Below are 12,273 nucleotides of genomic sequence, written 5' to 3'. Positions count from 1 at the left end.
ACAAAGAAGAGGGTAAGAACAAAGAGGAAAAGAGAAGGTGTGCATGAATTATAGTCTGAGTCAGTTGGAACCATTTTTGATTAGAAGCATAGTTTTGCCTCAGATTCAGAATGTCTCTGGATTTACATTTACATTTAAGTCATTTAGCAGACGCTCTTATCCAGAGCGACTTACAAATTGGTGCTTTCACCTTATGACATCCAGTGGAACAGCCACTTTACAATAGTGCATCTAGGTCTTTTAAGGGGGAGGGGAGAAGGATTACTTTATCCTATCCTAGGTATTCCTTAAAGAGGTGGGGTTTCAGGTGTCTCCGGAAGGTGGTGATTGACTCCGCTGTCCTGGCGTCGTGAGGGGAGTTTGTTCCACCATTGGGGGCCAGAGCAGCGAACAGTTTTGACTGGGCTGAGCGGGAACTGTACTTCCTCAGTGGTAGGGAGGCGAGCAGGCCAGAGGTGGATGAACGCAGTGCCCTTGTTTGGGTGTAGGGCCTGATCAGAGCCTGGAGGTAGTGAGGTGCCGTTCCCCTCACAGCTCCGTAGGCAAGCACCATGGTCTTGTAGCGGATGCGAGCTTCAACTGGAAGCCAGTGGAGAGAGCGGAGGAGCGGGGTGACGTGAGAGAACTTGGGAAGGTTGAACACCAGACGGGCTGCGGCGTTCTGGATGAGTTGTAGGGGTTTAATGGCACAGGCAGGGAGCCCAGCCAACAGCGAGTTGCAGTAATCCAGACGGGAGATGACAAGTGCCTGGATTAGGACCTGCGCCGCTTCCTGTGTGAGGCAGGGTCGTACTCTGCGGATGTTGTAGAGCATGAACCTACAGGAACGGGCCACCGCCTTGATGTTATTTGAGAACGACAGGGTGTTGTCCAGGATCACGCCAAGGTTCTTAGCGCTCTGGGACGAGGACACAATGGAGTTGTCAACCGTGATGGCGAGATCATGGAACGGGCAGTCCTTCCCCGGGAGGAAGAGCAGCTCCGTCTTGCCGAGGTTCAGCTTGAGGTGATGATCCGTCATCCACACTGATATGTCTGCCAGACATGCAGAGATGCGATTCGCCACCTGGTCGTCAGAAGGGGAAAGGAGAAGATTAATTGTGTGTCGTCTGCATAGCAATGATAGGAGAGACCATGTGAGGTTATGACAGAGCCAAGTGACTTGGTGTATAGCGAGAATAGGAGAGGGCCTAGAACAGAGCCCTGGGGACACCAGTGGTGAGAGCACGTGGTGAGGAGACGGATTCTCGCCACGCCACCTGGTAGGAGCGACCTGTCAGGTAGGACGCAATCCAAGCGTGGGCCGCGCCGGAGATGCCCAACTCGGAGAGGGTGGAGAGGAGGATCTGATGGTTCACAGTATCGAAGGCAGCCGATAGGTCTAGAAGGATGAGAGCAGAGGAGAGAGAGTTAGCTTTAGCAGTGCGGAGCGCCTCCGTGATACAGAGAAGAGCAGTCTCAGTTGAATGACTAGTCTTGAAACCTGACTGATTTGGATCAAGAAGGTCATTCTGAGAGAGATAGCGGGAGAGCTGGCCAAGGACGGCACGTTCAAGAGTTTTGGAGAGAAAAGAAAGAAGGGATACTGGTCTGTAGTTGTTGACATCGGAGGGATCGAGTGTAGGTTTTTCAGAAGGGGTGCAACTCTCGCTCTCTTGAAGACGGGAGGGACGTAGCCAGCGGTCAGGGATGAGTTGATGAGCGAGGTGAGGTAAGGGAGAAGGTCACCGGAGATGGTCTGGAGAAGAGAGGAGGGGATAGGGTCAAGCGGGCAGGTTGTTGGGCGGCCGGCCGTCACAAGACGTGAGATGTCATCTGGAGAGAGAGGGAGAAAGAGGTCAGAGCACAGGGTAGGGCAGTGTGAGCAGAACCAGCGGTGTCGTTTGACTTAGCAAACGAGGATCGGATGTCGTCGACCTTCTTTCAAAATGGTTGACGAAGTCATCTGCAGAGAGGGAGGAGGGGGGAGGGGGAGGAGGATTCAAGAGGGAGGAGAAGGTGGCAAAGAGCTTCCTAGGGTTAGAGGCAGATGCTTGGAATTTAGAGTGGTAGAAAGTGGCTTTAGCAGCAGAGACAGAGGAGGAAAATGTAGAGAGGAGGGAGTGAAAGGATGCCAGGTCCGCAGGGAGGCGAGTTTTCCTCCATTTCCGCTCGGCTGCCCGGAGCCCTGTTCTGTGAGCTCGCAATGAGTCGTCGAGCCACGGAGGCGGGAGGGGAGGACCGAGCCGGCCTGGAGGATAGGGGACATAGAGAGTCAAAGGATGCAGAAAGGGAGGAGAGGAGGGTTGAGGAGGCAGAATCAGGAGATAGGTTGGAGAAGGTTTGAGCAGAGGGAAGAGATGATAGGATGGAAGAGGAGAGAGTAGCGGGGGAGAGAGAGCGAAGGTTGGGACGGCGCGATACCATCCGAGTAGGGGCAGTGTGGGAAGTGTTGGATGAGAGCGAGAGGGAAAAGGATACAAGGTAGTGGTCGGAGACTTGGAGGGGAGTTGCAATGAGGTTAGTGGAGGAACAGCATCTAGTAAAGATGAGGTCGAGCGTATTGCCTGCCTTGTGAGTAGGGGGAAGGTGAGAGGGTGAGGTCAAAAGAGGAGAGGAGTGGAAAGAAGGAGGCAGAGAGGAATGAGTCAAAGGTAGACGTGGGGAGGTTAAAGTCGCCCAGAACTGTGAGAGGTGAGCCGTCCTCAGGAAAGGAGCTTATCAAGGCATCAAGCTCATTGATGAACTCTCCGAGGAACCTGGAGGGGCGATAAATGATAAGGATGTTAAGCTTGAAAGGGCTGGTAACTGTGACAGCATGGAATTCAAAGGAGGCGATAGACAGATGGGTAAGGAGAAAGAGAGAATGACCACTTGGGAGAGATGAGGATCCCGGTGCCACCACCCCGCTGACCAGAAGCTCTCGGGTGTGCGAGAGCACGTGGGCGGACGAAGAGAGAGCAGTAGGAGTAGCGGTGTTGTCTGTGGTGATCCATGTTTCCGTCAGAGCCAAGAAGTCGAGGGACTGGAGGGAGACATAGGCTGAGATGAACTCTGCCTTGTTGGCCGCAGATCGGCAGTTCCAGAGGCTACCGGAGACCTGGAACTCCACGTGGGTCGTGCGCGCTGGGACCACCAGATTAGGGTGGCTGCGGCCATGCGGTGTGGAGCGTTTGTATGGTCTGTGCAGAGAGGAGAGAACAGGGATAGACAGACACATAGTTGACAGGCTAGAGAAGAGGCTACGCTAATGCAGAGGAGATTGGAATGACAAGTGGACTACACGTCTCGAATGTTCAGAAAGTTAAGCTTACGTAGCAAGAATCTAATTGACTAAAATGATAAAAATGATAGAGTACTGCTGGGGTAGGCTAGCTGCGTTGTTGACACTACCCTAATCAAGTCGTACCGTTGAGTGTGAAGTTTCTACAATGCTGCTTATCGGGAGCTAGCTGGCTAGCTAGCAGTGTTGGTTACGTTACGTTGCGTAGGAGAACGACAATAGCTGGCTAACTAACCTAGAAAATCGCTCTAGACTACACAATTATCTTTGAAACAAAGACGGCTATGTAGCTAGCTATGTAGCTAGCTACGATCAAACAAATCACACCGTTGGGACTGTAATGAAATGAAGTGAAAAAGTGATACTACCTGTGGAGCGACGCGGAATGCGACCGGGATGCGAAAGTTCTATTCAGTAGACGTTGGCTGGCTGTTGGCTAGCTAGGAGTGTCTCCTACGTTAAGGACGACAAAATAGCTGGCTAGCTAACCTCGGTGAATTAAGATAATCACTCTAAGACTACACACTCTAAACTACACAATTATCTTGGATACGAAGACAGCAAAGACAACTATGTAGCTATCTAATGCTACACTAATCAAGTCGTTCGGTTGAGTGTGATAGTTACTACAGTGCTACGGTAGCCGGTGAACTTATGCTAGCTGCTAGGCAGATAGGAGGGCGACGAAATACAATAATAACGCAATTATCACTCTAAGACTCCACACTCTAAGCTACACAATTATCTTGGAAACGAAGACAGCAAAGACAACTACACTCACACTCTTACTATTTCCTCTGCACCACTTCCTCTCTTCCCTTCCTCCTCTCTTCCCTCCCTCCTCTCTCTCTTGTCCCTCAGCCCCGGCCCCGGTTATGTGTGAGGTGTGCGGGACCTACTTCGAGACACGGCGGGGTCTCTCCAGTCACGCCAGACTCCACCTCCGTCAGCTCGGCGTGGCTGTCTCGGACAACAGCGGAGCTCCCATAGACTTACTCTACCAGCTGATTCAGGACAGGGACGGTTCCATGCACCCACCCAAACCCGTCTACTCTTCACCCAAAAAAACCAAGGGGTCGGGGACACTCATCTCCCAGAAGGAGTCCTCTCTTGGGGGTAGGGTCAAAGTAGTGACAACCCCACAGAATAATATATCTAAGGTAGCTCGTAAAGGGACAGTTTTGGCCAAGCCTCGGCAGTCTTCCATGTCGTCGTTCCTAACAGCAGGCAAGACACCATCGCCCTCAGGGGGAGCGAGCCTGGCCTCAGCCAAGCCTGCCTGGGCACCGCAGGAGACGGATGCCCCTCTCACCCTGGGTAAGTCTCAGCCTGGGTGTTTTCGATTGGAGTGGATATTTTAAGTGTTCCGTTATTAGATGTTTGTCATCAGGAAGTCACATATTAGGCCTATTATATTTGTGGAATTGAATGTTGTACCATTACATGTGTACAGATAGATATTTGTGTTCTTATGTAATGACATTATTAACCTCAAGTATAACATGGCACTTTCTAACACCAGTCTCTGGATCCTCCCCTGCCTCTACAGCGATGGACACCAATGATGAGGTGCATGTGTGCCAATTGTGCGGTGCTTGGTATGAGTCCCGCAAAGGCCTGGCCAGTCACTGCCGGGCCCACTTGCGCCAGTTCGGCATCACCGAGAACACCGAGACGAAAGGAGGACCAATAGAATTCCTCTACCAGATTATGGAAGCAGAAGACCTCCAACCTATAGCAAGTGAAGGTCTCAACGTCTATAACCCTTCTATGTCTTCTAACTCTAACAAACGGCCCTCCGGCTCTGGTTCGTCCACATCGCCTGCTAGACATAAAGGATCCCCCTCCTCCTCCCTTCACCAGCCTCCCTCCAACAAACGGCCCAAGCCCTCCGCGTCAGAAGGAATCGCTCCACAGGATCATAGGCTCAGCACGGGTGAGTTTCAAGTTATTTTTAAAGGGGCAATCTGCGAATGGTACATCCATATAGTTTAAGTCAAATTTTGTCATTTTATTTTAAGTCATTTTAAAAGGATGTCACAATTCAAAGAACAGAACAAGAAAGGTAAATGATAAAACCTCAAGTGATTCATCAAAAACATATTATTTGGAATACAGGTGAGTTCACCTGTGTGTTGTGCGGTGAGGAGTTTGAGAACCGCAAAGGCCTAGCAAGCCACTCCCGCTCTCACCTGCGCCAGCTCGGCGTCACCGACCTCCTGGGCAAGGCGTCGGCCATCGACACGGTCCAGCAGCTGGTCAGCAGCGGCGTGCTTGCGGCTGCTGCATCGGTACGACCCAGTAACACAACCACCAAGACCCCTTCTCAGTCTCCAGCCCCAGCCAGGTCTCCAGCTAGATCCTCAGCTAACGCCCACCTCAGCCCCCTGGCCTCCAGCCACAATCCCAGGTCCAAGGCCAAGAAGGGCTCCACCCTGGTCTATCCCAAGCCGGAGCCCCTGGAGATGGAGCTGGATGTGGGGTTCTCCAGTCCGCTTGGGGGATACAGCAGCAGTAATGGATCTCAGGGTTCTCAGAAGTGGGCCAAAAATGGCCAGTCCTTTAACTCCGGTAAGATGTGGGTCCTATCTTTTTGACCAAGTGGTATACATTCTGTGGTTTCTAATTTGTTTGATGTAAAAGTCCCTCTTCTATTTGTGTTTTTCTGTTTTACCATTGAATAACTGCACTCAGACCATTGACCATCCATTCAGTCAAAGCAGCATAGCTAAATGCAGAGACATGTCAAGGGACAAATCCCTCCCTCCCTTTCCCTTCCCCAGGTTCAGACCAGGAGCTCATGATCACCTGTGAATTCTGTGGCCAGTTCTTTGACAGCCGCAAGGCCCTGTCCTGCCACGCCCGCTCCCACCTGCGCCAGCTGGGAGTCATGTGGTCTGTCAACGAGTCGCCCATCGACTTGCTGAGAGACATCCTGCTGAAGGAGGGCAGTGCCAATGCCACCCAGGTGAGTGCGTGTATGTGTGCAGTCCATTTGGCAATAGAGGTCACGTCAATATCTCATCATGTGCTACCTACCTGCTGCGCTTGTGCCCTCGAGCAAGGCACTAAGGGACGAATCATAACTTCTGCTTAAAGGGTAACTCTCAACCCCAATTTCAGCCCAACCCCTTCAAATTAAAAAAAATAAATGTATTGAGGTCAGAAGTTGTGGGTGGGGGGAATTTGCTCATAAATATTAATTTTGAGGGTAGGTAAACAAAGTTGTACCTTTTTATTTTACCTTTATTTTACTAGGCAAGTCAGTTAAGAACAAATTCTTATTTTCAATGACGGCCTCGGAACAGTGGGTTAACTGCCTGTTCAGGGGCAGAACGACAGATTTTGTACCTTGTCAGCTTGGGGATTTGAACTTGCAACCTTTCGGTTACTAGTCCAATGCTCTAACCACTAGGCTACCCTGCCGTTGAGACTGGTGTTTTGCAGGTATTATTGAAGCTGCCAGTTGAGAATTTGTGAGGCGTCTGTTTCTAAACTAGACTAGACACTCTTATGTACTTGTCCTCTTGCTCAGTTGTGTACCAGGGCCTCCCACTCCCCTTTATATTCTGGTTAGAGCCAGTTTGCGCTGTTCTGTGAAGGGAGTAGTGAACAGCATTGTATGATATCTTCAGTTTCTTGGCAATTTCTCGCATGGAATAGCCTTCATTTCTCAGAACAAGAATAGACTGACGAGTTTCAGAAAAAAGTCCTTTGTTTCTGGCCATTTTGAGCCTGTAATCGAACCCACAAATGCTGTTGCTCCAGATACTCAACTAGTCTAAAAAAGGCCAGTTTTATTGCTTCTTTAACCAGAACAACAGTTTTCAGATGTGCTAATATAATTGCCAAAGGGTTTTCTAATGATCAATTAGCCTTTTAAAATTATAAACTTGGATTATCTAACACAACATGCCATTGGAACACAGGAGTGATGCTTGCTGATAATGGGCCTCTGTACACCTATCTAGATATTCCATAAAAAAATCAGCCGTTTCCAGCTACAATAGTCATTTACAATATTAACAATGTCTAAACTGTATTTCTGATCAATTTGAAGTTATTTTAATGGACAAAAAAATGTGCTTTTCTTTCAAAAACAAGGACATTTCTAAGTGACCCCAAACGTTTGAACGGTAGTGTGTGTGTGTGATATACAGTTGAAGTCGGAAGTTTACATACAAGTTTACATACATCAAGTACATTTAAACTCAGTTTTCACAATCCCTGACATTTATTCAGAGTAAAAATTTGCCTGTCTTAGGTCAGTTAGGATCACCATTTTATTTTAAGAATGTGAAATGTCCGAACAATTGTAGAGAGAGTTATTTATTTCAGCTTTTATTTCTTTCATCACATTCCCAGTGGGTCAGAAGTTTACATACACTCAATTAGTATTTGGTAGAATTGCCTTTAAATTGTTTAACTTGGGTCAAATGTTTTGGGTAGCCTTCCACAAGCTTTCCACAATAAGTTGGGTAAATTTTGTCTCATTCCTCCAGACAGAGCTGGTGTAACTGAGTCAGGTTTGTAGGCCTCCTTGCTCGCACACGCTTTTTCAGTTCTTCCCACATTTTCTATGGGATTGAGGTCAGGGCTTTGTGATGGCCACTCCAATACTTTGACTTTGTGGTCCTTAAGCCATTTTGCCACAACTTTGGAAGTATGCTTGGGGTCATTGTCCATTTGGAAGACCCATTTGCGACCAAGCTTTAACTTCCTGATTGATGTCTTGAGATGTTGCTTCAATATATCTGCATAATTTTCGTTCCTTATGATGCCATCTATTTTGTGGAGTGCACCAGTCCCTCCTGTCGCAAAGCACCCCCACAACATGATGCTGCCACCCCCGTGCTTCACGGTTTGGATGGTGTTCTTCGGCTTGCAAGCCTCCCCTTTGTCCTCCAAACATAACAATGGTCAATATGGCCAAACAGTTATATTTTTGTTTCATCAGATCAGAGGACATTTCTCAAAAAGTATGATCTTTGTCCCCATTTGCAGTTGCAAACCGTAGTCTGGCTTTTTTTATGGCAGTTTTGGAGCAGTGGCATCTTCCTTGCTGAGTGCCCTTTCAGGTTATGTCGATATAGGACTCGTTTTACTGTGGATATAGATACTATTGTGCCTGTTTCCTCCAGCATCTTCACAAGGTCCTTTGCTGTTGTTCTGAGATTGATTTGTACTTTTCGCACTAAAGTACGGTCATCTCTAGGAGACAGAACACGTCTCCTTCATGAGCGGTATGACGGCTGCATGGTCCCATGGTGTTTATACTTGCGTACTATTGTTTGTACAGATGAACGTGGTACCTTCAGGCATTTGGAAATGGATTTGGAGTCACACTCAAAATTAAAGTGGAAAACCACACTACAGGCTGATCCAACTTTGATGTAATGTCCTTAAAACAAGTCAAAATGAGGCTCAGTAGTGTGTGTGGCCACCATGTGCCTGTATGACCTCCCTACAATGCCTGGGCATGCTCCTGATGAGGTGGCGGATGGTCTCCTGAGGGATCTCCTCCCAGACCTGGACTAAAGCATCCGCCAACTCCTGGAAAGTCTGTGGTGCAACGTGGCGTTGGTGGATGGAGCGAGACATGATGTCCGAGATGTGCTCAATTGGATTCCGGTCTGGGGAACGGGCGGGCCAGTCCATAGCATCAATGCCTTCCTCTTGCAGGAACTGCTGACACACTCCAGCCACATGAGGTCTAGCATTGTCTTGCATTAGGAGGAACCCTGGGCCAACCGCACCTGCAAATGGTTTCACAAGGGGTCTGAGGATCTCATCTCGGTACCTAATGGCAGTCAGGCTACCTCTGGCGAGCACATAGAGGGCTGTGCGGCCCCCCAAAGAAATGCCACCCCACACCATGACTGACCCACCGCCAAACTGGTCATGCTGGAGGATGTTGCAGGCAGCAGAACGTTTACCACGGCGTCTCCAGACTCTGTCTCGTCTGTCACACGTGCTCAGTGTGAACCTGCTTTCATCTGTGAAGAGCACAGGGCGCCAGTGGCAAATTTGCCAATCTTGGTGTTCTCTGGCAAATGCCAAACGTCCTGTACTGTGTTGGGCTGTAAGCACAACCCCCACCTGTGGACGTCGGGCCCTCATACCACCCTCATGGAGTCTGTTTCTGACCGTTTGAGCAGATACATGCACATTTGTGGCCTGCTGGAGGTCATTTTGCAGCTCTCTGGCAGTGCTCCTCCTTGCACAAAGGCGGAGGTAGCGGTCCTGCTGCTGGGTTGTTGCCCTCCTCCACGTCTCCTGATGTACTGGCCTGTCTCCTGGTAGCGCCTCCATGCTCTGGACACTACGCTGACAGACACAGCAAACCTTCTTGCCACAGCTCGCATTGATGTGCCATCCTGGATGAGTTGCACTACCTGAGCCACTTGTGTGGGTTGTAGACTCCGTCTCATGCTACCACTAGAGTGAAAGCACCGCCAGCATTCAAAAGTGACCAAAACATCAGCCAGGAAGCATAGGAACTGAGAAGTGGTCTGTGGTCACCACCTGCAGAACCTCTCCTTTATTGGGGGTGTCTTGCTAATTGCCTATAATTTCCACCTGTTGTCTATTCCATTTGCACAACAGCATGTGACATTTATTGTCAATCAGTGTTGCTTCCTAAGTGGAACGTTTGATTTCACAGAAGTGTGATTGACTTGGAGTTACATTGTGTTGTATAAGTGTTCCCTTTATTTTTTTTAACAGTGTATATATCGAGATGGGGCAGATTTTATATATATATTCTGCCCTATGTTGGAGAACTCACAATCATCGAGCCATGAGTCAACTGTTTTAGTTTTTGACCTGGCCACCATGGTCATCTTCTTGCTACAATGGATGTAGCTACGAATTTAAATGTAGAATCCTCATAGCTATGTGTATTTTTCTTCGTAAAAGCACAGATGTATGAAACAGTAAGCAAAAACATTGAATTTGGTCATATGTGGAAATGTGCCTTACTGCCCTTTTAATTTTTGTTTAACGTCAGTAACAACACAGAAACGACAATAAAAAAATAACGAGGCTATATACAAGGGGTACCGGTACTGAGTCAATGTGCGGGGGTGAAGGTTAATTGAGCTAATAGAGGTAATATGTTCATGTAGGTAGGGGAAAAGTGACTATGCATAGATAATGAACAGAGTAACAGCAGCGTGTTTGTGTGTGAGGCGTCAATATGCATGTGTGTGTCCGTGTGTGTGGCGTCAATATACATGTGTGTGTATGTCTGTGTGTGTGGCATCAATATGCATGTGTGTGTATGTCCGTGTGTGTGGCGTCAATATGCATGTGTGTGTATGTCCGTGTGTGTGGCATCAATATGCATGTGTGTGGCGTCAGTATGCATGGGTGTGTATGTCCGTGTGTGTGGCATCAATATTCATGTGTGTGTATGTCAGTATGCATGGGTGTGTATTTCCGTGTGGCGTGAATGCATGGGTGTGTATTTCCGTGTGTGTGGCATCAATATTCATGTGTGTGGCGTCAGTATGCATGGGTGTGTATTTCCGTGTGTGTGGCATCAATATTCATGTGTGTGGCGTCAGTATGCATGGGTGTGTATTTCCGTGTGTGTGGCATCAATATTCATGTGTGTGGCGTCAGTATGCATGGGTGTGTATTTCCGTGTGTGTGGTGTCAATATGCATGTGTGTTGGTGTGTCAGTGTAGTATTGTGTGGTTAGAGTCCAGTGAGTGTACTTCAAGGCTGTACAAGAGAGTGATTATTAATAACATAAGGGGGTCAATGTAAATAGTCCAGTTAGCCATTTGATTAACTGTTCAGCAGTCTTATGGCTTGGGTGTAGAAGCTGTTAAGGAGCCTTTTGGTCCCAGACTTGGTGCTCCGGTACCACTTGCAGAGAGAACAGCCTATGACTTGGGTGGCTAAAGTCTTTGACAGTTTTTTTAGGGCCTTCCTCTGACTGGGGGCTGTGATGGCAAAAAACCTGTTGAAATGGATCATTAAAGATGTATTGTGTTGTAGGTCAAGAGGGAGCCATCGTCCTCTCACTCCAGCACCGACCCAGCCTGGGCCAATCACAGGAGGTCTCGGAGCCTTCGTGGGCTCCCCAGGGCTCTAAGAGGACTTTCACTCCTCCACTGGACTACTCCCTCAACGACAAGCCTTCCCCTGATAAGAATGGATCCTCTCAGTCTGGTAAACTAACAGTGCTCACGCCTGACCAGCAGATCTCAGCCAGGTTATTTGTTGCAGGCAACTGTTTTCCATTGCAGCTGTGATGGCAATTGTATTTAGCAGATGCTCTTTCCAAAGGTGACTGATTCCATTATTAGTAAAAAAAAAATCAACTCTGTAACCTGCCTAGTAATTAGTGCTGAAATAGAAACGTTTATCACGTGAAACGCTTCAACTGTCAAACGTCTGTTTTGCATCCTTCTCACCCCCTTAAAAGATTTAGATGAGAAATGCACTATTGTAAAGTGGCTGTTCCACTGTTCATTTAACCCCCAATTTGTAAGTCGCTCTGGATAAGAGCGTCTGCTAAATGACTTAAATGTAAATGTAAATGTTTAACCCCCTGTCCTCTTCTCTCCTTCCAGCCGGGGATGCGTGCTGTGAGCTGTGCGGCTTTGACTTTGAGAACCGCACGGCGCTGGCGAGCCACGCCCGGGCCCACCTCCGCCAGCTGGGGGTTAAGGAGTGGAGGGCAGAGGGTGTGAAGGCCTCCCCCATCGAGTTGCTCAGCGCCTGGATCCAGAGGCAGCCCCACAAGGCCGCGGAGATCCACCGCCAGTACCGTAACGGTGACCGCAACATCAGGTTTAAGGTGAGTGTTACATCATCTATTACAAACTGGGTTGTTCGAGGCCTGAATGCTGATTGGCTAATAGTCATGGTATATCAGACCATATACCACAGGTTTGACAAAACATTTATTTTTACTGCTCTAATTACGTTTGTAACCAGTTTATAATAGCAATAAGGCACCTCTGGGTTTGTGGAATATGGCCAATATACCAAGGCT

General features: G+C 48.4%; 1 protein-coding gene across 1 annotated transcript; it reads left to right on the top strand.

The window, feature by feature from the left end:
- Nucleotides 1-3,242: 3,242 nt before the first annotated feature.
- On the top strand, nt 3,243-12,066 carry wiza (WIZ zinc finger a). Its single transcript, XM_065001436.1, has 6 exons — nt 3,243-4,579; nt 4,812-5,198; nt 5,381-5,833; nt 6,046-6,230; nt 11,271-11,444; nt 11,849-12,066. The coding sequence occupies exons 1-6, from the start codon at nt 4,138-4,140 to the stop codon at nt 11,966-11,968; spliced, it is 1,761 nt and encodes a 586-aa protein (XP_064857508.1). The 5' UTR covers nt 3,243-4,137; the 3' UTR covers nt 11,969-12,066.
- Nucleotides 12,067-12,273: the final 207 nt, after the last annotated feature.

Source organism: Oncorhynchus nerka, linkage group LG15 (assembly GCF_034236695.1).
Source record: "Oncorhynchus nerka isolate Pitt River linkage group LG15, Oner_Uvic_2.0, whole genome shotgun sequence".
NCBI classification, from domain to species: Eukaryota; Metazoa; Chordata; class Actinopteri; order Salmoniformes; family Salmonidae; genus Oncorhynchus; species Oncorhynchus nerka.
Note: the sequence above shows the minus strand (reverse complement) of the source record. Positions and strands in the feature narration are given on the sequence as shown.

Excerpts from the sequence above, each read along its gene's own strand:
- wiza (XM_065001436.1), top strand. The coding sequence starts at position 4,138 with ATGTGTGAGGTGTGCGGGACCTACTTCGAGACACGGCGGGGTCTCTCC. Across the intron at positions 5,834-6,045 it reads TGGCCAGTCCTTTAACTCCG|GTTCAGACCAGGAGCTCATG; the intron begins GTAAGATGTGGG and ends TCCCTTCCCCAG. Across the intron at positions 6,231-11,270 it reads GCAGTGCCAATGCCACCCAG|GTCAAGAGGGAGCCATCGTC; the intron begins GTGAGTGCGTGT and ends ATTGTGTTGTAG.